The sequence below is a fragment of the Amborella trichopoda genome, chromosome 3, assembly GCF_054954075.1.
Source record: "Amborella trichopoda isolate Santa Cruz 75 chromosome 3, AtrichopodaSantaCruz75HAP2 v2.0, whole genome shotgun sequence".
Lineage (NCBI taxonomy): Eukaryota > Viridiplantae > Streptophyta > Magnoliopsida > Amborellales > Amborellaceae > Amborella > Amborella trichopoda.
In genome coordinates, this window is record NC_142338.1 from 8,345,356 (window position 1) to 8,367,711 (window position 22,356).

The 22,356-nt window shown below is 37.5% G+C and overlaps 1 protein-coding gene across 5 annotated transcripts in view; it reads right to left on the reverse strand.

Moving 5' to 3' along the window:
• Nucleotides 1-22,356, reverse strand: part of LOC18428917 (insulin-degrading enzyme-like 1, peroxisomal) — a 69,339-nt gene that overhangs the window by 6,525 nt on the left and 40,458 nt on the right. For 2 of the 5 annotated variants that reach the window (XM_006838213.4, XM_088863216.1), the window contains exons 19-21: nucleotides 7,958-8,062; nucleotides 1,873-2,074; nucleotides 1,575-1,783 (exon numbers count right to left, since the gene is read on the reverse strand). In XM_006838213.4, the coding sequence (XP_006838276.2) occupies nucleotides 1,575-1,783; nucleotides 1,873-2,074; nucleotides 7,958-8,062 (516 nt within the window). Of the gene's footprint in view, nucleotides 1-1,051; nucleotides 1,163-1,574; nucleotides 1,784-1,872; nucleotides 2,075-7,957; nucleotides 8,063-21,527; nucleotides 21,608-22,356 lie in introns of those variants that run through there. The other 3 variants (XM_088863217.1, XM_088863218.1, XR_016052952.1) reach the window with 3 other exon arrangements.

Below are 22,356 nucleotides of genomic sequence, written 5' to 3' on the forward strand. Positions count from 1 at the left end.
TAGGATATATACTAAATGAAGGGAAGAAGATATGGTTTGAGTGTGAATAGACAGGGGCTTCCTAAATGTAAGGGATTCATGCAAATAGGAAGGGGGAAGTTAGAGACAGAGAATAATATGGGATAGTGGGATATAAAGAGAGATTTATGTGGAGGGGGACGGCCTTATAGACTTGGACTTGGTTTTTCCTTTGAGAAGAGCTTTAATTGAAAGAAGAAAGTGTGTTTCTTCTTCCATTTGGCTTATTTTATCAGCTTTTATTAATCTCCTTTATTGCTAGTTGTTGGCTTGTTCTATGATCGAAGGATGGAATCAATTTCCCGAGCTCCTTGCACATCGAAGGCACAACCCTAATTCTTGCATTATAATATATGTAATATTATATCTTGAGCAAGGACAGATGTGCCCTTACACATTATGCCAAATGACTTTACAATATAAACCACTTAAAATACACACAAATTACAGAACTACCTTTTATTGCATTCTAACAGGGAAAGCACTGGTTGGGCATATCAATGTAAATTGTTTTGCCCATTTTGGATGCCTTGATTATCTTCCCACCTTCTTTTGTCTAATTTTTTTAGTGATTTTATATGGTAAGTAAATTCTTTTATCCATTCATGTATAAGCGTATAATCTTATGAATTTCCTTGTTCCAATTTGATTGACCTTCAGCTAAGCTTTTATAGAATCATAACAATATAGACCCAAGGGCAACGTTGCCCAAAAATAAGAGAATTTGTACCGATATGTCTTCTTCCTCATATCCAAAGAAGTTCTTAGCTGATTTGCCTTCTTTCAATCAGAATTTTACACCAATGTAGTGATTAAAAGTTTTTTCTTATTTATTAGCTCTGGCTTCCTCCTTTTTAGATTTGTGGTACAGAAAAGGGGAAAAAAAAGTTTTGCAGCCCTAGCCCACCTCTAGCAACCAAAAAGAGAAGGGAGAAGAAAACTAAAAAACTATGGAGTGACTTAGGTCACTTCTATGGAAAACATAATACGATAACGATATTGACAAAACTACTACCAAAATCAAGATATTTTATTTTGTATACCTGCAATAGATCATTTTCCCCAAAAATCTAGTAAGCCCTTGAAATCAGACCTCTTTACAATAAACAACACTTGAGATGCTCTTCATGGATCATTTTATTAGCTGCCAAGGCGACATGGGTTTATTAAAAAGAAAAGGAAAAAAATAAGTGAAGCTTCAACAAAGCACCGTAAATAAGCAATCCAAACCAAGTTCCTTAAATTGGCTCCTTAGTTTGAACAACTTGCTTCCATCCAAAACCACTTCAGCCGTAGAGTACCATAATATGCATAGTTTGTTTTGTAGTGAAAGACCTCTTTGATGTCCAATAAGTACAACTTAGCTTTAGAATACAAGGTTCAATGCAACACTGAAGGAGAATCAAAGAAAAAGACACTAAGATAGCAATAAATAGTGCTGCGAATTTATTAAATTTTACTAATACTAAATATTCATTATTTATGTTAAAATCATCTAAATACACGTGTAGTGCCTGATATGAAATGAGGAATGAAAATCATACATATATGAATACCTGAATATAGTACAAAAGAGCTGAATTTTCATCCTGCTCGTTGAGAACCTGAACTGGGTAAAACTGATTTACTCCTGCTTCCAGATTTATTATTCTATCCGTCAAGTGCTGTGATGGGAAAAGAGGTTTGCATAAAGACTGGGAACCATTGAAAAGAACATCTTCAACATCCTGTACCAAAGCTTGAGCTTCATCTGGGGTAACATTTCCTGAAAGGACTCACAATAACATGGTAAGTGATGACGAATTGTCATTCAAATATGATATAATTGTGGGAACGTTAGTTTGCAGCACAAACCTGCAACATAGCATTCAAAAAAAGCCCTTGAGAGTAAGCGTGGTACAAATTTCGAGAGATCTTCAGCCTTGAGATGCGGAAGCACCTCAAGTTCTTCATTCCAAGGCCATGACTGATCCTCCATTATTAATGAAGAATAATACATGCCTTGCTCATATGGTTGTTCAAATTTTGTATTTTGATAATCCTTCGTTACATTTTCCTGTTTCAATTACAAGAACAAGAGACCTGTTAATAACTTTTAAGTGATGTTGATCCTCAGAATATTTTAAAAGACAAACATATATATGAAATTCTTCGATGTTATTAGTGAACATTAAAGTTCATTCTAAAATGTCAGTTTACTTAAGACCAAGATAGTTTTTATTGGTTCACATCCAGCAAAGGAAACAAAGTTTGGTTTGAAAAGCCATTAAACTAGGAAACAATCCCTAGACTAAGAAATATTCTAAAGAGCATGTTGCTAGTTGTGGAGATGTTATTACTTGGCATGTGCTTGTCCATGTGTATATTTTGACACAAGGGAGCTATAGCTGATTCTTAACCTACAAAGAAACAAATTCAAATTGAAATAGATCTGTATGCTTTCACTAGGTTTCAGGATGGCCATTGAAGAATCCATATGGCAGCTGAGATTAGATATGAATTAGTACATTTTAGTGCAAAAAAGATTCATTTCTTTTATGTTATCCAGACAATGTTTGACACCTGAAGAGCTTTGATGCATGGAGAAGGGTAGATTGACATGTTGAAAAAGAACAAGCTTTCAATACTTAAAGGTCTTTCCAAACAAAATGGAGTCCCCAAGAGAAAAAAACAACACTTTCTGGAAATTACTCATTCCCTGAGACACACCCTAAAGTTGAAAAAATTTATAATATGAATTCATCCTTACTGTTGCCTTCTTGATTAACTGTATGCCATCAAGGGTTCTTTAGGGTGTGTTTCCTATCCAAACTCTTCATTTAATCCCCATTTGTTTCCTATACTCCCAAGTTCTTAATTCCTATACTCCCTAAAGTCATTAAGTGTGTTTCCCTAGGATATCCAACACATCAAAAAGGTTTCAAATGCTAAGATCCTATTAACAAAGTTATATCTTTGTGAATGTTATCTTCTTTGAATGCATTCCATATTTCTACAATACTGGAAAACAATACTCTGTTCCGGTAGAGAACAATTGACAGGAAGAGAGCAATTCAACATCAATGCCTCTACTTTTTTAAAACCCATCCGTTTCTGAAATATCCCAAAATAAAGATGGGAATGCGGCAATTGACCCCAAGGAGGAGTTGAAGGTGTATGTTTGAAGAAGGAAGTTGGTATAACCTAAAGTCCAGAATGATCATCACTCAAGTGCCAACCCCAAACCAGGTACTTAACTTATACTTCCTACTCTAGTATTTCCTCAAAACCTCCCAGCTCCACTCTTCTATAAGATGCTGACTTGCCTATTGCCTTACTCAAAGATAAGCATTCCTACACTAAGTATCCTATAGGCAAATTTGTTTCTTCTAACTTGATATCGTGTGTTCCTTTCATCATTGTCTACTGTTAGCATTCCATCTTATGTAGCAGAAGCTCTGTCACAACCTCCATAGAAGGCAGCAATGTTGGAGGAAATGCAAGATCTTGAAATAAACAGTACTCGAGAAGTCACCAAACATTCTGAAGGAAAGAACATGGTAGGATGTAATTGGATAATTACCTTGGAATACAAGGCAAATGGCACTATAGAAAGATATAAGGCGAGATTGGTAGTAAAAGATTTTATATAGACCCATGTTATAAACAACAAAAGAAACCTTTACCCTTGTAGCGGAGTTAAATATTGTTAGGTTTATTCTTTCCGTAGCAGCTAATAAAATCTTGGTCTCTACGTCAAATGGATGTGAAAAATGCCTTTCCACATAGAGATCTTCATGAGGAAGGAGGCTATATGGCCATGCCTCTAGGATTTCAACTTCATAGAGGTGTGTAATAAACAAAGAAAAGATATGGACGCAAGCAATCACTGAGAGCTTTGTTGGGGTTATGTAGCCATTTAAAGGCCTTATGAGAGCATACAAAACTGTAAATATGGTGATGTGATGCTCCAGTGCGAGTGTGGTCCGGATGGACTGTGTGGCATGGGACAGGGTGGACTGTGAGGCATTATTGATGCCGTGACTCACCTAAGTTTTAACGAGCTATGGCTCAGGTTGATGTCTAAAAACCTATAGCCTAGGGCATTATTGATAACGGTTTAGATGCAGTGTCATCCCTCGATGAGGTCGGAGTTGTGTCGTCGTTGGTTGTCCAGAGGACTGGGTGTAACCCATGCGTGTTGTGGTTGGCAAGAGAAGACAAGGGCCAAACTCTTATCATCACAATTGTCTCGTAGAATTTGCCTTTTAGCTTTCATTGGTATGCGGTGATCACATAAAATTTTGACTGTACATCTTCGCTTCGCCCACCTAGCTCTAATTCTATATGCGACATCTTGCCCAATCTCTCCATTTTCTTGGATTATCGAGACAAGATATCGATAGTGTGCTCGTTTTAGTATTCCCTAATCGTCAATCTTAACTACTTCCTCATCTATGCTTCTATTGTTATTAAATTAGCATTCCATATACTCTGTCTTAGTCCGACTAATTTTAAAATCTTTAGATTCTAGAGCATCCCTCCAAAGTTCTAACTTTGTGTTGACACCCTTTCAGGTCTCATCGATCAAAACTATGTCATCTGCGAGCAAAATGCACCATAGTACCTCATCCTGTAAGTACCCAGTTAACTCCTCTATAACTAAGACAAAGAGGTATGGGCTCAATGCTGACCCCTAATATAGTCCTATTGTCACTGAAAACTTACTCATCTATCCATTAGTTGTTTGTACACTAGTTAATATTCCATCGTATATATCTCTCACCAAGTCGATGTAGTGTCTGGAGGCTCATTTCTTTTCTAACACCCACCAAATCAAATCTCAAGGTACTCTATCATAACCTTTCTCTAGATTGATAAAGACCATGTGGGGGTCTTTTCCCTTTGCCTTAAACTTCTCAATTAGTTGCTTAAGTGAAAAAATCGTCTCCGTTGTTGACCTCCCTTGCATGAAACCAAATTGATTTTTTGATACACTCATTTCATGTCTTAGTCGTTGCTCAATCACTCTCTTCTAGAGCTTTATAGTGTGGCTCAAAAGTTTGATCCCTCGATAGTTCACACAATTTTGTATGTCTCCTTCATTCTTATAAATAGGTAATATAATACTTTTTCGTCATTCATCTGGCATTTGTTTTTTGTTCACAACACCTTGTTGAATAACTTGGTCAGCCAGTTAATGCCAATCTCCACCATGCACTTCCAAACCTCTATCGGGATACCATCTGCTCCCAAAGTCTTTCCTATCTTCATCCTTTTCAAAGCTTCTTTTAATTCTAATATCCTAATACTACGAATGTATATATGACCTCCACCCTCATTTATGCCAATAGTTCCTTCTACAGCTATGTCCCTATTGTGTCTGTCATTTAATAATTTTTGAAAAAATAAACTCTCCACCTCTAGTTGACCTATTCATCCTTCACCAAGACACTCTTAATGCATTTAATATGGTCTAGGACCCCACACTTTTTCTCTCATTTTTGCTAATTTTAATACATCTTTTCCACCTTTTCTTGTTTCCAGTTAATTATATAGATTATCATATGCTTTAAGTTTAACCTTACTATTTGTTTATCATTTTTCTTAGCATTTTTATATTCTTTGAAGTTTTGATCATTTCTACTATACAACCAAGTTTTATAACATGAACATTTTTTTTTAATGGCCTTCTGAACCTCATCACTCCACCACCAAGTTTCCTTACCGGCATTTCTTTTTCCTCTAGATTTTTCTAAAACTTATTGTCAGTTTCTTAATACAGTCAGTCTTCTCATTCAACTTAGCATTGACCTCATGTTAAGAGTTCTATTTTCCTGCTTTAACTAATTTATCCCTAAATAAGTCTATTTTCTCATTTTTGAAATTCCACCACCTAATTCTTGGACACCTATTAATTTCACCCCTTCTCTTCCATGTAAGTACCAATCCACTTCTAAAATATTTTATTTAGGTATTAGAAATATTTTTATTATTTTTACAAATTTTTCAGGATTTCAAAAATCTTTTATGCTGCAAATTAATTAAAAAGGGTATTTTTGAAATTTTCAGAACTTGGAAGGACACATGTGGGAACCAAAGATCCCCCCCCCATATGTGTGTGCCACCATGAGTTGGGCGTGTGGCCTTGTGGGGCCCACATAAGGTCCCTGGGGAAGCACACCACTTTTTTTGTTGTATGTGCCATCTTTTAGTGAAAAGACAGTTAGTTAGGGAATCATTTTAAAAGAGACTTGTTCCCTATTGAAGTGGGAGTTTTAAAATAAAAGGATTATTTTTGACATCCTATAGATTTTGAAAGATCTAGATAATATCAAAAGTGGCAATAATTTAAATTTAAAACAAAGTTGGATATTGGTCAAATTATAAGGGGACAAGGTTCTTGATTTCCACCAAAATCATGATGGCTGATTTATGGGATGGATGACTCAAATTCAATCTCTCTCACCCCATAAATTTCTTAAATATCCTAATGGTCAAGCTGGAAAATTAGATAAGGCATACCTCGATGGAATCCTAATCTTAGTGGAAGATAGATTTGTTATTCTATTTAAACCTAATTGAACCTCTCTCAAAATCTTATGACAAGATATCTCTCTCTCTCTCTCAGACACATCAAAAAAAAAAAAGCCTCACCCTCACACGCACATGAGAAAAAAACAGCCCGTCTCTCATGCTATATTTCTCTCTCTCTCACGCCAAGAAAAGAGAACCTCTCTCTTTTCCTCCACGCATCATATCTCTCTCTCTTTCAAATTTGAATCACACCTCTCTCTCCCCATTGCATCATAGAGGAACAGTGCCTAAAAAGAAAGAAAAAGGGAAGGGGCACTTTGAGACCCTTAGTGAGGGAATTGTTGTTTTAGAAGAAAAAGAGACGTACAACCAGCCAAGGGATAAATAAACCCTCAAGCATAGCTCTAAGTTGTTCATCTAGAGTTTCTACAAATCCTAGAAAAGCTATTGAGCTATCTAAAACCCTAGATTGAAAGGTATTGTCTATAAAGCTTCCCTATCTCAGAAATTCCAGCAAACCTAAAAGACTAAAAGTGTGCCATCAGTCAAAAAATCGGGTGTATTTTATAAAATATTTTTGTGGACTTTCAAGAACATATTTTGCACGTAAAATCATAGTGGAAGATTGGTTATTGTTATGGATGGTATCTATTTGCTTTGGCAGTAAAAGTAAAGATCCTAGGTTATGTTTAAGGTTTTAAATTTGATTTACAGCAGTGTATAGTGGCCTCTATAAGTGGAATTCAAGTATATTAAAAATAAAAATAAATAAATTTATTACCTTGAGTTCCACATAGCCAGTCCTTTCGTAAGTTCTAATAGATGATGGGTTGTTAATACCCAATCCAATCAGTTATGGTTGAACAAACAGTTTTGCCAGTCCTTTTGGGACCACTTGCTCCCAAATTAGCTTCATGCCTCTTATGAGTGGGTCAGGAAAATATTAACTGATAACTAGCTGGGTCAGCAATCATGACATTTCAATAGTTTTTAAGGGAATGGACTTTGGGCTTTATGTGTACACTTTAAGATTTCCTAGGCCATCAAAATGAGATGCAGAAAGTATAAAGACCAAAACATCTCAGAGATGAGATGTCTTCTTCCCCTAGTGCCTAGCTTGAAAGCTGTACACACAGGGGAATGAGGGTAGGAGCATAGTAGTACCTTTACCTAACAAACATGCTCAACAATGGAAACACCAAAAATGTTCTAACCTCCTCTAGTGATAATACTTGTTAATCAAATGTTAGCTTATCAACAACAATTTCTTTCTTCATCTATGAGGGCCATTTTCTGACAGTTCAGTTATACATAATGAATCATTTTCAATCAGATCTTACCATTTATCCATAAGGTGGCACTAGTTCAAAAAATATGTTGCATGTTACCCAAATGATGTATTTTACATGGCCAACAAGCATACCTTAATTACCGAAAACCTGTCTTGTTTCACCTCAAATTGAACAATCTTTTCAATTATTGCATCTAACAAGAGCCTCATTTTATGATTATAGCCAAACAACTCAATCTGCAAAAAGCAAAACCAACATAATTTATCAAGATGCATCTTCTGAATAGTTTGTGAAGATAAAACAACAAATCTTCAATATACACAAGATATCAGGATTATAAATGCAAGTATCAAACTTAACTTCTTTTAACCATGTGAAATGATGTCATTGCAAGCAACGAAACATTCCATCATGCAGAAAAGGTAATAAATACCAAATGCTATGAAATAAAATTTTCCCAAAAGTAAAAGCACATTATTCGACACTATGGGATCATGCAACCCTTGACTTATGAATTGCTTTAGATACAGCTCTTGACTTATGAATTGCTTTAGATATCAAAATATATCCGGTGGAGTAATGGCAAATTTAGGTCATAATTGGCGGTTACAGTGTCCAGCATTCAGTGGCTCTTGAAGCATTTGTACATAGCTATAGTCTAATCTGAAGACTGAACATACAAAATAAATTCTCAGTTCACAGAACGTGTAATAACATCATTACGTGTTGGATTTGTAAAACTGTATAGCACATAAATTGAATGAAAGACGAATAGAACATTGGATGATCAAACAAAAGAAGACCAACATCTTCTTTCTCTCACATTACTGATCCTAGAATAATTATCCTAGTACTAATATTTCTTCACATGAAAGTATCGACAGGTAGGACCCCAACACCAATACAAGACACTCTTAGGATACTCATAAATGCAAATTGCATCAATCTAAAAGTACATATATGATTATAATATTTGCATCATTATACAATCTATCTAAAACTAATTTTCTTATACCATGTACAACCCCGCCATTTGTATAGATGAGATCAGTTCCCTAATCGATGAGAGTTTTGCCCAAGTTTCTTTAATTCTAACTTGGCATCAGATCACAAAATCAGAAAACTAACTGCCTCTGAATTTGTAGTGAAAATCAGTCCAACATATATAACTTGTTAAATATATTGGGGGGAATCAATCTTTAATTTAGGATAAAAAATCTGAACTTGGGGAGAAGTTTTATCATAAAGCTGAAAGAAGTAGCTATGTGGAATTCAAGGGAATAAAATCAAAAAACTTTCTCTATTCTTTTTATTCATGTTTTTTAATTACACTTATAACTGCCACAAAACACTGCTATAAACAAGAAATAAACCCTAAATACAACCTAGGATTTTTTTTTCTACTACCAAAGAGAATACACACAATCCATAATTGAAAAATAAGCTTTGACTATAAATTTTAGTAGAATAATGTTCCTGAAAATTCAAATAAACAAGCAAAGAATGACTAGAAATAAAACTAAACAGCCAGGAAGACTAACTTGAATTTGCCTAGACTCACCCCTTAGGACTAAGAATACCTCACACCCGATTTCCTGACAGATGACACACTTTGATCCTATTGGTCCTGCTGAATTTTCTAAGTCAGGAAGCTTCCTTAGGCAATGCCCCACAGATCTAGGGAGAGCATAAATGAGATTAGGGTTTCTAGATCCTTGTTCAGACCTCTCTAGGGCATGGCTTGAAAGGCACCTCTCTTTGTCTTACTATGGGCAAGGTGTGCTCTCTCTATTATCTTTGGGTGACATTCCACCCCTAGTATCCTAGGGTTGTGCATGCCACCCTTTAGTGACTAGAGAGGGTGTGAAAGAGAGAAAGAGAGAGAGAGAGAGAGAGAGAGGCTAGAATGTAGTGTAGAGAATGAGAGTCCCCTTCTTATATAGGCCTTAAGGGCCCTAGGTATGCCTATCTAAATAATGACTCATCATGACCAATAGGATTTTGGGAAATCTGGGATTTGAGAGAAGATTAAATCTGAGTCATCCATCTCATGAATTAGCCATCATGATTTAGGGAGGACTCTAAGAACTTTAACCCCTGAATGTTTTGACCCATATCTATTTCTAATTAAACTAGAATAATACAAATCAAAATATAATCATCTAGAACTCTATATCTCTCACAGATTGTAGGAAATCAAAAAAGAAAAAAGGTTTGGTAAAAAAAAAATCTTAACTCCCAACAAAGTATGGACATCATTGTTTGAGCATATTTTTGTTGCACTAACACCCCTGGTCAAATAATAGAGGAAGCGGTTACGACTTAGGCCCAAAGGTACCAATCACACCTGTGGACTATGGAAGCCCGCACCAATAAGCCTGACTTTTGAGCAATTTTGAAAAGGTGTCCTCATGGCTCCAAAAAGCATGAGAGAGTGGGATTTGATGTTTTAAGAGCGCACGCCAAGTTTCATCCCAATCCAATAAGGGTAAAGTAGATCAGGTAGAAAGTTACATTTCGCAGTGCCACTCTCTTTCATGCTGAAAGTTACCTCATAACTAGAGCTATATTGGCAAGGTCTCAGATGAGCACTAGACCACCGCTATTAGATTCGGAAGGCCCAAAAATCCCCAAATACTAATTTTCAGTTCATTTGGATACTTCAAGACCATTTTGAGCCAAACTTACCCAACGGGTAGGTTTAATACTATTCCCATGAAGCTTCATTGAACCAGTTTCCATTTATGGAAACTGTGATTTTTGGAAACGGATATTCTTTGGGAAGCATAACTTCTTCATCCTAAGGTCAATCAATCCCAAATTTTAGTATGTCGTGCATCTCATCAAGGCGCACATATTGATATGTGGTACGGTCTGTGACAATGCCCAGAACGAAAGATATTGTAGAAAGAAGTTGACCAAAAATGCTTAAAATGCAGAATTTTCAAAGACAAACATCTTTTACTCCCATGACCATATTTCAAAGCCCCGACATGAGATGACCTCATGAGTGAGTCCGTTACGACTATGACTCGAAGGGCTTCAATTTGAGGTATGATTTGCATGAGATTGAGGTCAGGAAGACACCTTATTTTGGCTCGCAAGAAGGCATGACTTTCTATCGCCGGAATTCTATTTTTCGACGACCTCCAAAATTACAAAAGTGATCCAATGAGCACCAAATCGAGGGGTTTTCGTTGCAAAACGATCACAATGACCTCCTGTCGATTATTGATGAAGAAAGTGATAAAAAACAAGGCGAAACAAGCAAGGTCGAAAGAAGAAAAATTCAAGAATGATTTCGCCCGAATTTTGGGGTCAACCTCAAAAGTTGGATTCAAATCGATCGTCTAGAGGAGCCCGACACTTTTACGGTGTTAGTTCGCTCGACGTTCATTGGAAAGCACAAAAAATGGCCCTGAACCATAAGGAAGGCAAGAGGCCCCTTTTGAGGGATGGTCTCGTCATTTCCATGAAAGATGAGAGGGGTAAAACAATAATTTTTACCCAAAAACGAAATTCACTTTTTAATTTAGAAAAATGCATTTTTCATCAATTTAGAGTTATTTTGATCATCCACCCTAGTTTAGGGGAGATCCTATATAAGTTCCTTTCACCATTTTTTTTTTTCATCAATTTAGCATTTGCTTGAGTTTTTTTGCGTTATGGTTTCATTCTTCACTTCAAGAGAGAGGAGAGAGAAACATTTAGCTTGTGAGAGAATACCCTAGGGCTCCCAAACTTCCATACCTCCCACTTCCTACTTCTACATTCCATACTCCCTACACCATACCACACCCTACACCCTAGACCATCCATCCTAACCCACTCAATCCTACACCACACCATATCCTATTTCCTGTACTACATCATATCCTACTCCCTACACCACACCACATCCTACACACTAGCCCACCCATACTTAACCAACCAACCATACTCCATAGCCCACCTAGGTCCATTCAAACTAACCTTGCACCCTAACCTCCTACCCAAAGACCTAACCCTTTCAAGGGCGCTTCAATGGCCGACACACTTAGCCGCCGGGTTCGAGTCTTCAGCCAACTTGCTAAGTATCTAGTTTCACTCTCTCTCTCATCTTTTCTTCTTCTCTTCTCTTCTTTCTTCTTCTTTCTCTCTTTTTCCTCTAATTCTCTCTCTTCCTCGCCCCTCGGAGAGCCAGGCAGCTAGGCTGCCCAGCTCCCTCCTCTTTCTGTTTCTCTCTCACCCCCACCCTCAGAGAGCCAGACGGCTGGGCCGCCCAGGTACCTTCTCTTTCTCTTTTCTCTTTCCTCTCTCTCTCTCCCCCCCTCCTTGGGAAGAGCCGAGCGGCTAGGCCGCCCAGCTCCCCCTTTCCCTCTCTTTCCCACCCTTCCTACTCTTCTCTCACTCTCTCTCTATTCCCACGCTCTCTCCCTTTAAAGAGTGAGGTGGCTAGGCCACCACTCCTCTCTCACTCTCTTTCTCTCTCTAACTCTCTCAAAATATCTCTCCCCCTCTCTCTTCTCACTCTCTCTACCTCTTCAAAGTGTGAGGCGGCTTGGCCGCCCCATTTCTCCCTTCTCTCTTTCTCTCTACTCTCTTTCTTCTTGTCTCACTCTCTCTTATTTCTTTTACTCTCCCCACTCTCTTTTATTTTATTTTAAATACGCTCTATTGAGGGGGTACGAGCATTAGGCCGACCTAAGGGCTTTTTAGCACCCAAGAATTTTGCATCTCTTGCAGTGCCTTCGGGGTGTTAGGTCTCGGCCTAATACCTTTTTAGTGGGTCAACCAATAAAACCTCTTGGGAAAGGGACGTCGAAAGGCTGCCGAATCATAGTGGTGCCCTTCTTCTTTTCCTTCTTCTTCTTTTCTCATTTCCTTCTTTTCTCTCCTCATACACTCTTTGAGGAGGTACCAACATTAAGTCAACCTTGGGGCCTTTTGAGTGCCCAAGAAGTTTGCATCTCGTGTCGTGCCTCCGGGTGCTAAGCTTAGGCCTAACACCTTTTATGGGTCAACCGGTAAGGCCTCTTGGGGGAGGTGACGCCAGAAGGATGCAGAATCGAAAAGTGATCCTCTTCTACCCTTCTCATTCTTCTTCTTCTTTGTCTTCATCTCTTCTACTTTTCTACCCCCCTCTTATACCCCATCCAAGACTTAAGCTTAGTTCACCTAAGCCCTTTTTACCCCAAAACTATCATGAACCGGGACGAATCAAGGAGCTATCAACCCCGAATTTTATACCTCAAGTGCGAAAGAATCAAGGTGTCGCGTGATTGGAGAAAGGACAAGACTCAGACCATGTCGAGAAGGCCAGGGGGCTTCGAATTAGTCTAAGAGGGCTAGCCAAGCCCGGATGTGTCCACGACCCCAACTGCGTGCGAGGTAGATGCCTGAACCCCTCGCAGCACCAAAATCTCTTACTGTTGGAACCTATCCGCACAAACGCACGACACGACGCGACATGCACGCGAGCGATCTCAAGCTGAGCCCCATAAACAGAGCCTCGGGTCAAAATTTCCTTGTCAAACAAAACACCTTTATTTTTAAAATAAAAATAAAACAACAGACGGGAGGGGGGGGGGTCCAATCTCCATGTGTGAGGTGTGGGCCACATGGCTCCACGCCCCACCTATGTAGGTGTGGAACACATGTGGGGTTGGATCCAAAGGCCCCACAAGTGTAGTGCATGCCACCAACTTGCACCATCCCATCCTATGGACATGACCAGCACACACCATCATTGTCCCGCCACAATTAGAATTCGAATTTGGCCGCCTGTCCAACCTAGGCATATCATGGCCCCAATGTTTTAAAATGCAAGATGCAGTCCTGATGCCACTCACCCTGATGTGGTTAATAAATATAAAAAATATTTCAAAAAATCTCAAATTAAGTAACTGGCAAACTGGTTTTTTTTAACAAAAAATGTGTTTCAGAACTTGAAGTTTAAAACTGAATATTAGGTCAAAAGGAAAACAACACCCTGGTTTGGAACTTCGTGGGGGGGGGGGAGGGGGAGAAGGAACAAAAACAAAAGACATGCACGTAAAATTGAAACATTTGCGGGACATTTTTTTAATACCGCAAGAAAGGGACATCTATGTTAATATCTATTTTTTAAAATTAAAAATTTTAAAAGACATCAAATCAATAAAATATTTTAAACATGTTTGTTTTCCTTTGAACATTTTGATTAATTCCTTTGAGTGTAGCTCATATTCTAATTAAGCAAATAAGTTTTAAAGAAAATGTTATTTCATAAAAAATATATATAGAAAGACCATTCCATTATGTATAATTTTAACTTTTTCCATATCTTGGAGTGAAGTTTTATGTAAATTGTTTAGTAACAACCCCGAAGATCCTTATCCATAGATAAAAAAAGTATAAAAAAGAACCCCAAAATTATATATACAAGAAAGAAACTGTTGTAACTGTTATTTATTAAATAGTCGTTACGTAGCTGCTCCACCTAGTACAAAATACCCATTAGACCATTTCATACCACTTTGTGCAATTTGTAAGTCCTTGAATGAAATTTATCCCGATTAATCATAAATATTTTTGTGAGATAAAGCTTTCTAGCAAGTTGAGACTTCAAAAGTTACAATTCTTAACTATGCCCTCATAATGTGCATGTTGATGTTATTAACTCTCACACATTGGAGAGTTTCTAAAAGAAGGATCTAGGATTCAACAAAGCAGAGGCTGGGAGAGTGGGTACTCCATGTGGGTTAAAAGTTAGACCCCTACTCTACCTTGAAAATCAAGGCAAGTGAATGAGAACTACAGGAGCCAACCTCATATTCTATTCTTGAATGACAATGCAATCTCCATGCAAATAAAAGACACTACTTATTATTTGTAGGATCTAGGTCCTTGAACTCTGGGTGTGTTTTTCTTACACATGGGTTATATAGTCTAATATGCATGTATTGTGTAGCACTAGCTTCCACATGTGTATGCACATAAGCATCATACATGTTCGCAAATTTAAGACATACAAATGCATGCAAATGAATATTTATCTAAGATGTAAAAATACCAAATTAGGCTTCTCAAAGATAATAGAACCAAAGATGGATAACATTTGCTACATGTGCAAATCTGAAAGTGCTGTGGAGATTCAATACTCGTAGTTTTGACTATAAGACCCAAGCTGTGGAGATTCAAGTGGATAACATTTGCTACATTTGCTACATCTCCAAATCTGAAAGTGCTGTGGAGATTCAATACTTGTACTTCTCAAAGATAATAGAACCACCTATTCACCACTTGTACTTTTGACCATCACATTCACCAAATAGTGCTGTGGAGATTCAATACTTGCTCAATAGAAACTTTATAGACCCAAGCTCATACACAATGGGTTCAAAAAACAATTTTCTAATAAGTTCCTTTATAAAATGTGAAGGGTAGCATATGGTTAACTTGGCAAGGAAGGAACCAGAGAGTGAAAGAGAATTGGAATCAATCCATTCAAATGGTGATGAGAGAAATAACTTGGAAAATCCAAAATAGCATTCAAGACACTCACATCCCACTATCAAAGAATGAGAGCGAGAGCCTTATCTATGAAAGATATGAACTTGCCCTCACACTAAGTGTTTGGGTGAGTGTTATAATAAGGATACTTGCATGTAGAAAGCACTTAAGAACTACTTATTATTGTGTTTTGTAGCCTTTAAATGCCTAGAGAACTTGTAAATATGATATTTTGTAGTGCAATATGCACCTCAGTGGGAGTGTGTGTTGACGGACCAAGGGTTATCCAAAACTCTTAACCCTAGGCATGTGGCATTACCGCAAAGGGCTTACAGTGGATCATCCCTTGTTGAGGGCGGACAGATGCTCAGGGATGATATTTGTAGGCTAAGAGAACAGTGTGGTCACTTGTATGCGGTTGTAGGCTTGTGAGAGCAAGGGCCAAAGCCTCAACAAATTTTCACATGGTATGTACACAAGACAACCGCATTATTGAGAAGCAGCTCTACAAAGGGACACATGTACATGTCCATAAAAAGAGCCCCTTTGCATTGTGGTGACAAGTGCTAGACTTGCTCTTAAAGGGGGAACTGAAATCTACATTCCAGGATCATGGTCCTGCTGTTTATTATTCAACTTTGACAAATCAAACATGAGCCCCTAAAATGAGACTATAGGCCATGGGTCTTTGTTAGGTTGAATAAGAAAACAATAGTGGATCATGGTTTCTGAGGCGAGTGGAGTGCCATTTATTATTGCTAAATTTGACTCATTGGTACCAATTTACTCCTAGTTTATTTATTTTGGTAATAAATTTTTTTATAATTTTTAAATATTTTCAGAATTTTAAAATATTATTTCTATTAAAAAATACATTAAAAGGGTATTTCTAAAAAATTTCAGAACTTGTCAAAGTGGACTAAGTATCCAGCCCCCACATGTGTGTGCCACCCATGTGGGGCTTATATGACCTCCTAGGGAGGCATGCCAGGTTTTTAGCAAAAAAGGGGCATGCCACATATTTAACAAAAAGGAGGCTCAGCCCATATTTTCTAAATATTTGGTTCAAATTTTATTAAAGATAGGAAATCTTTTGTTTTTTAAATTAGATTTGGTTTCTTATTCTAGTGAGAGCTTTAAAATATAGATTCTTAATTTCTTATAGATTATGGGAGATCTAGATGATGATAAGATTGGTTATATTTTAAATTTAAATTGGAGTTGGATATGGGTCAAAATCTAAGGGGATAAGTTTCCTATCTGTCCACCCAAAATCATAATAGTTGATTTGTGAGATGAATATCTTAAATTTCTCACCCCATAGTTTTTCTAAATTATCCTAAAAGGTCTAGCGAGAAATTAGATAAGGCATACCCAAAGAAATTCTATTAAAATTAGGAGATAGAATTCCTTCTATTTAAAGACCTAGCTTGAACCTCTTTCAAAGATAAAACAAGATCTCACTCTCTCACACCCCAAGTTCCCTCTCCCCATCATGCCAAAATATTCTCTCTCACACCCCAAAATATTTTTTCTCACTTCATGTATTATCTCTCTCTCTCTCTCACTCCAACCTCTCTCTCCCATATTTTCTTATGCCACTTAAAATTAAAATAGAATAAAGCAAGGTGGCAAGTGAAACCCAAAATTAGAGTTTGTTGTATTTTGAAGAAAAGAAGGGAGCAACTCAGCTTAGAGACCCTAGTTAAGTTTTTCAACTCTAATTTGTGACTATAGGGTTTGTAGAAACCCTAGTTAAGTTTTTGAATTCTCTAAAATCCTAGATTGAAAGGTATCGCTTGAATAGGGCTGTTATTCTATAAAATGCTTAAAATATCCTAATCCTAAATTAAAATTAAGCAATGCCAAAAGAATTCAAGTAAATATAGGGCATATTTGGAAGACAATTAGTTATCTGGAATAAATTATTTTATTTGATATTAATATACTCTAGATAATATTGCTTTCTTAGATGGTTGGTGCTGGAATTATGTCCTTTGAAGGCCTTAAATTTCTTCATTTTAAATGCTCTTTACTTGAGTGGGAGTATAAGAATGACATGACTCTGAGATCTTGGCGCACTGGGACCAAGAGACATGGAACCCCGATTCGATCATGAGGAGCTTTCGTATATGAGAAGTACCGAGCGGGTCGAAGGCTACCTCTAGGTCAGGTTCAGTTGATTATGTTTGAACCTCACCTCTAAGATAGGTCAAGACACTACGATATTCGTATGAGCTTATGAATGAAAGTCCTGTGTGGGAAGGTTAGAGCCAATAGAGGGTATTGGCCTAAATTCCTGACTATTTCAAATATTCTCGTAGCACGTGCATATACAGTAGTAATTCATGGGAAGCTTGCTCTTCCACAGATCCACTGGATAGAGCTATGCAGATGTACCAAGAAAGTAACCCCCGCATCTCATGTGCATGTCCTCTTAGGGGTGCACTTGAAATCCATCTAACCTTGGGGATTCAAAGTCGCACATGAACTTGACTTTGACAGTCTAATATCTTGAGCCCCTAAATAAACATTATGGGTCATGAGTCTGTTGGGTCATTTATGAGAATATGACTTTGGATTCCAAGTCTAGCCAAGTGGAGTGATCCGTTTTTGTAAATCTACTCTCTGGATCCAAATTTCCCTTGTAATGATTTTTAAATATTGTCAAAATATTTTATTTTAATGAAAAATAATTAAAATAATTATTGTAGATTTATGATATTTTTTCTAGATTTATTTGGACAAGAAAAACCTTTTTTCTGAAATTGTTTTAACATAAGGACAAACAGGGACAGTCCCCCCCCCCCCCGGCGACTTATACGGGACACCCAAATAGCCAATGGATGTCCAAGTGGCTTACCCAAGGGGCCCCACGCACCCCCACGTGCAGATGACGTGGGGGTGATGTTAACCCCATGGGGACCCCCTTGTCTTTGCCATTAATGTTAAGTGAATATTGTGTTGATTTTTCTATTTTTCCATAAATAATGAGTTTTGGAAGATTGATTTAAAGCACATGTTAATTGCCCAAAGCAAGTGGGTTATGCAGATGTGTGAAAGGTTCTAAAAAGGGTATAAGGTTCGTTATTATCAACCTAATCCTATGGGCACACAGTAATTGTGCACATAATCAACTTACTTATGTGGCATGCTCTTGTTAGTCCCTTTTGTTTTTTAAAATGGAGAGAATTTTGAAAGATTTGTTTTTGCTAAAATTTTGGTTAAATGACCTTAAGGCCATACCCTCCATCTTGATTTTAATGTTTATAATTAATTTATAACATGAGTATTTTAATAACAAGGGAAATGGGTGTGAATTAAAGGAGGATAAAGGTATTAAATCTATGCCACGTATCAAGATGGCTGATGGTGGATGGGGGGCTAGGATCATGCCTCTCTTTGTAATCTTTGGTAGATGATATGGAGGCCTTGATTCATCATCTAGAAGCATCACATCCCATGTGCCATAAAAGAGCTATAAATACCGCCCTTTGCATTCATTTCAAGATATGAGTTTCTCTCATTAAACTTCCCTCCAAAAGTAGCACACCCCAACCTCTCTCTTCCCTCTCATTTTGGCGCGCCCCAAACTCTTTTATTCTCTCTCTAAACTCCATCTTCAAATTTTAGAAGAGAGCAGCCATCTTCCAGGGAAATTCGAGTTCCACTAATGGCATCAAAGTGTTATAGCTCATTCCATGGATCAACAAGTCAAAGTGACCTTTTATTATTTGAGTAAGCCCTTTCATTCTGTCTTTTAGAGCATCTATTCTCTGCGGTAATTCTGAAATTCCAGCAGAATTACAATCTCCTTTGGTGATCAATCCTTAGCCATTTGATTCTCCTTATGTTATTTCTTGATCCATGTTCAATTCCCAATTGAATTTTTGAACCTTTTATTGACTGATTTCTCTGAGTTTTCTAACCCACGTTAGTCACTTAGATCACCTCATCAGCATCTTGAATTGTCCAATTTTCAAAGGGAGACTATATCAAATTTCTAAGTGCCATTTTGTGAAGAAACTAGATCCGGTTTTGTATTCGAAAGCCTCGGATCACTCGCATGATTTTTCCACTAGTAAGATCCTTTGAACCTGTACAAATACCTCTCATAAATATTATATACATCAGTAGATGATTGGCTTCCTATTTCTTAAATGATGAATTGGCCCGAATTTATGTGATGTCAACACATGTCACCCATTGGCACATAGCTAAGACCCTTGGTTGTAAACCGAGCACCCGAGAGCTCTATTTGGCTTCCCATGATCTTGTTGCACAATACACTTAAGCAATCACATATTGATGTACTGAGAATTGTATTATGATGAATTTTCAAGTGTCACATGATGTATAATTTGGCATTGTAAAATTGAGTGTTGCCCAATTTTTAAGAGCACACTATTCATGTGTAGTTTTGTAATAATCCTTCATGGATAGTCTTGTACTTGTGTAAGGGACCTAAATAGAGTTGTATCCTCTCTTCTAAAGTGTATTTTGAAGCCAATGTATCTATGTAATAGCAGCAACCTTGCTGTAATTTTGATTTGAGGGTGTAATTCAAACGTAATGAGTGAAAATTTCTAGTTGTATTGTCTAGTCTTGTTTTACTTTGTTCTCCTCAATTGAGATTTGGTTTCTAACATAGTTTCAAAAAGCAGACCGTCCAGCATTTGGGCGGTTGCCTAGGCGGATACCCCAGGGCGCCTGCCCAAGGCCTGCACCCCACCCAGGGGTGAAAATGCAGCTCCTTGAGGGTATGTTTGGGTCATTTTTTTAATACTAAAAGGGTAAAATTGTGGGTTTTAGGTTCATTTGAAACCTAAAAGCCATTAGAAGCTATTTTAGAGAGAAAACCCAAAAAAAAAAAATTTCTACTAGGCCGCTTAAGTTTTGTGTGCCCGCTTAGGCGCTGGGCAGCCTGGACCTCCCCGACCGCTTAGGTGCCACCTAGCGATTTTTGAAACACTGGTTTCTTATACACTCAATATTGGCACATACCTTATGTTTTATAGAATTATTTAATCATTTAAAATTTTTGGCGAATTTGAGTTTTAGATATTTTTGGCTTAAAAATGTGAATTTCAGCAAATTACTGTGAATATAGAGTCAACACAAAGTTAAAACTTTGGAGGGATGCTCTAGAATCTAAAGGTTTAAAATAGTTGGACTAAGACAAAGTATATGGAGTGCAAGTTTAGCAACAATAGGAGTAGAGACGAGGAAGTAGTCAAGATTGATGGTCAGAAAGTATAGAAAAGACCGCACTTTCGTTATCTTGAGTCAATAATCCAGAAAAATTGAGAGATCGAAGAAGATGTCGCACAAGCTGGGTGGGCGAAGTGGAGATGTGCAACTGAAATTTTATGTGATCGCCGCATACTAATGAAGTTGAAGGGCAAGTTCTATAGGACAGCGGTGAGATCAGCTTTACTTTATGGGGGCGGAATGTTCGGTGGACAAAAACTAATATACCCATAGAATGAGTATAGCAGAGATGAGGATATTGAGATGGATGAGTGGCAAGACAAGAAGGGATAGAATTCGAAATGAATCTATTAGAAAGAATTTAGGTGTGGCACCAACAGACGATAAAATAAGAGAGAGTAGACTTAAGTGGGTTAGACTCGTATGATGCCAACCAAGTACAACACATGTTAGGAGGTGCGAGTTAGTTCAAATGGAAGGACAAAAAAGGACAAAGGATGGGTCCAGAAAGACGTGGTTGAAAGTAGTCTGAAAATATATGAGGACTTGTGGTCTCACTGAGGATATGGCCTTTAACATAGAAAAATGGAGAACCGGAATTCATGTAACAAACCCCAACTAATTGGGAAAAAGCTAAAATGATGATGATGATGACTGTGAATAAGGTAAAAACAGTTTTTCAAAACGACAAACTTGCATGCAAAATTTCCTATAGGTCTATCTCATGTAACTTTTGAAAGAAGGACTTGTGTGATCTAGTCGGAGTATATATTCCTTTTTTCTCCTTCTTTTCTATTCTTTTTCTTTTTCTTCACGGCTTAGAGCAATCACAAATAGTCCTTTTACAATAAATCAACTTCAAATAAAATAAAAGAAATAAATCTAGAATCTCAAAACTTGATGCTACTGTAAACCTTTCTTATAATAACCAAAGAAAACCACAACCTCTGCTTGGGAATAATAAAAGACATAATAAGTAAATATGACAAGAAACAAAAAGAGAGTACCGGAGATTACCACAACTGGGCTTCTTACACTCCACATCGAGTCACCTCCTTCCGATGGCGCAAGATCAACGGTCAACCTTCAATATCAATCTTGGGAAAGCAAGTTTAGGTCAAACTCTCCAATGGAACAAGAACTCCTTTCAATCACAAAATCTCAAACTTAGGTAGAACCCCTTGATAACTTAGTTAAGAGAGATAACATCTCCTTTCTACACCCTAAACCCTTTAGCCATAACTCAACAAGATGGGAGAGAGAGATCAAGGCACCATGAGTGGGGCATGCCCCTTCCTTACCACAGGGGGGAGAGAGAGAGAGAGAGTTTCCTTCTAAGTGGGGCATACCCCCTATTTTTCAAAAGAGAGAGATAGAGAAATTGGTATAGAGAATAATGGATAGGGTCCATCCCTTTTTATAGTGCTTCAAGGGGTTTTAGGGTCTCTTAGGATTTTCTATGGCTTGCCTCTTCATGTGAGATTGAATATGCACCATTGATCGTGGGTGACTTGTGGGGTGAGAAATATAAGCCATCCATTCCATAGATAGATCATCAAGATCATATGGAAGATGTTAGAACCTTTTTCTCCCATTCTTAAACTATTTTCCCATCAATTAAAATAAATAAAAAAATAATAATGTTTTGCTTTCCATACTCGTGCACAAGCCTCTTCACACATTCCTTATTAGGTTTCAAAGCTCTTCAAAAATCCAATCTTTCCAAAACATTTAATATCCTGGGCTTCAAGCCAAAAAATTTGATCACAATAAAATGGAAAGATCCAAGAGGTGCCACCCATGATGGCATCTCATTGGCCCCACCAACTTGTCATGGCAGACCCAT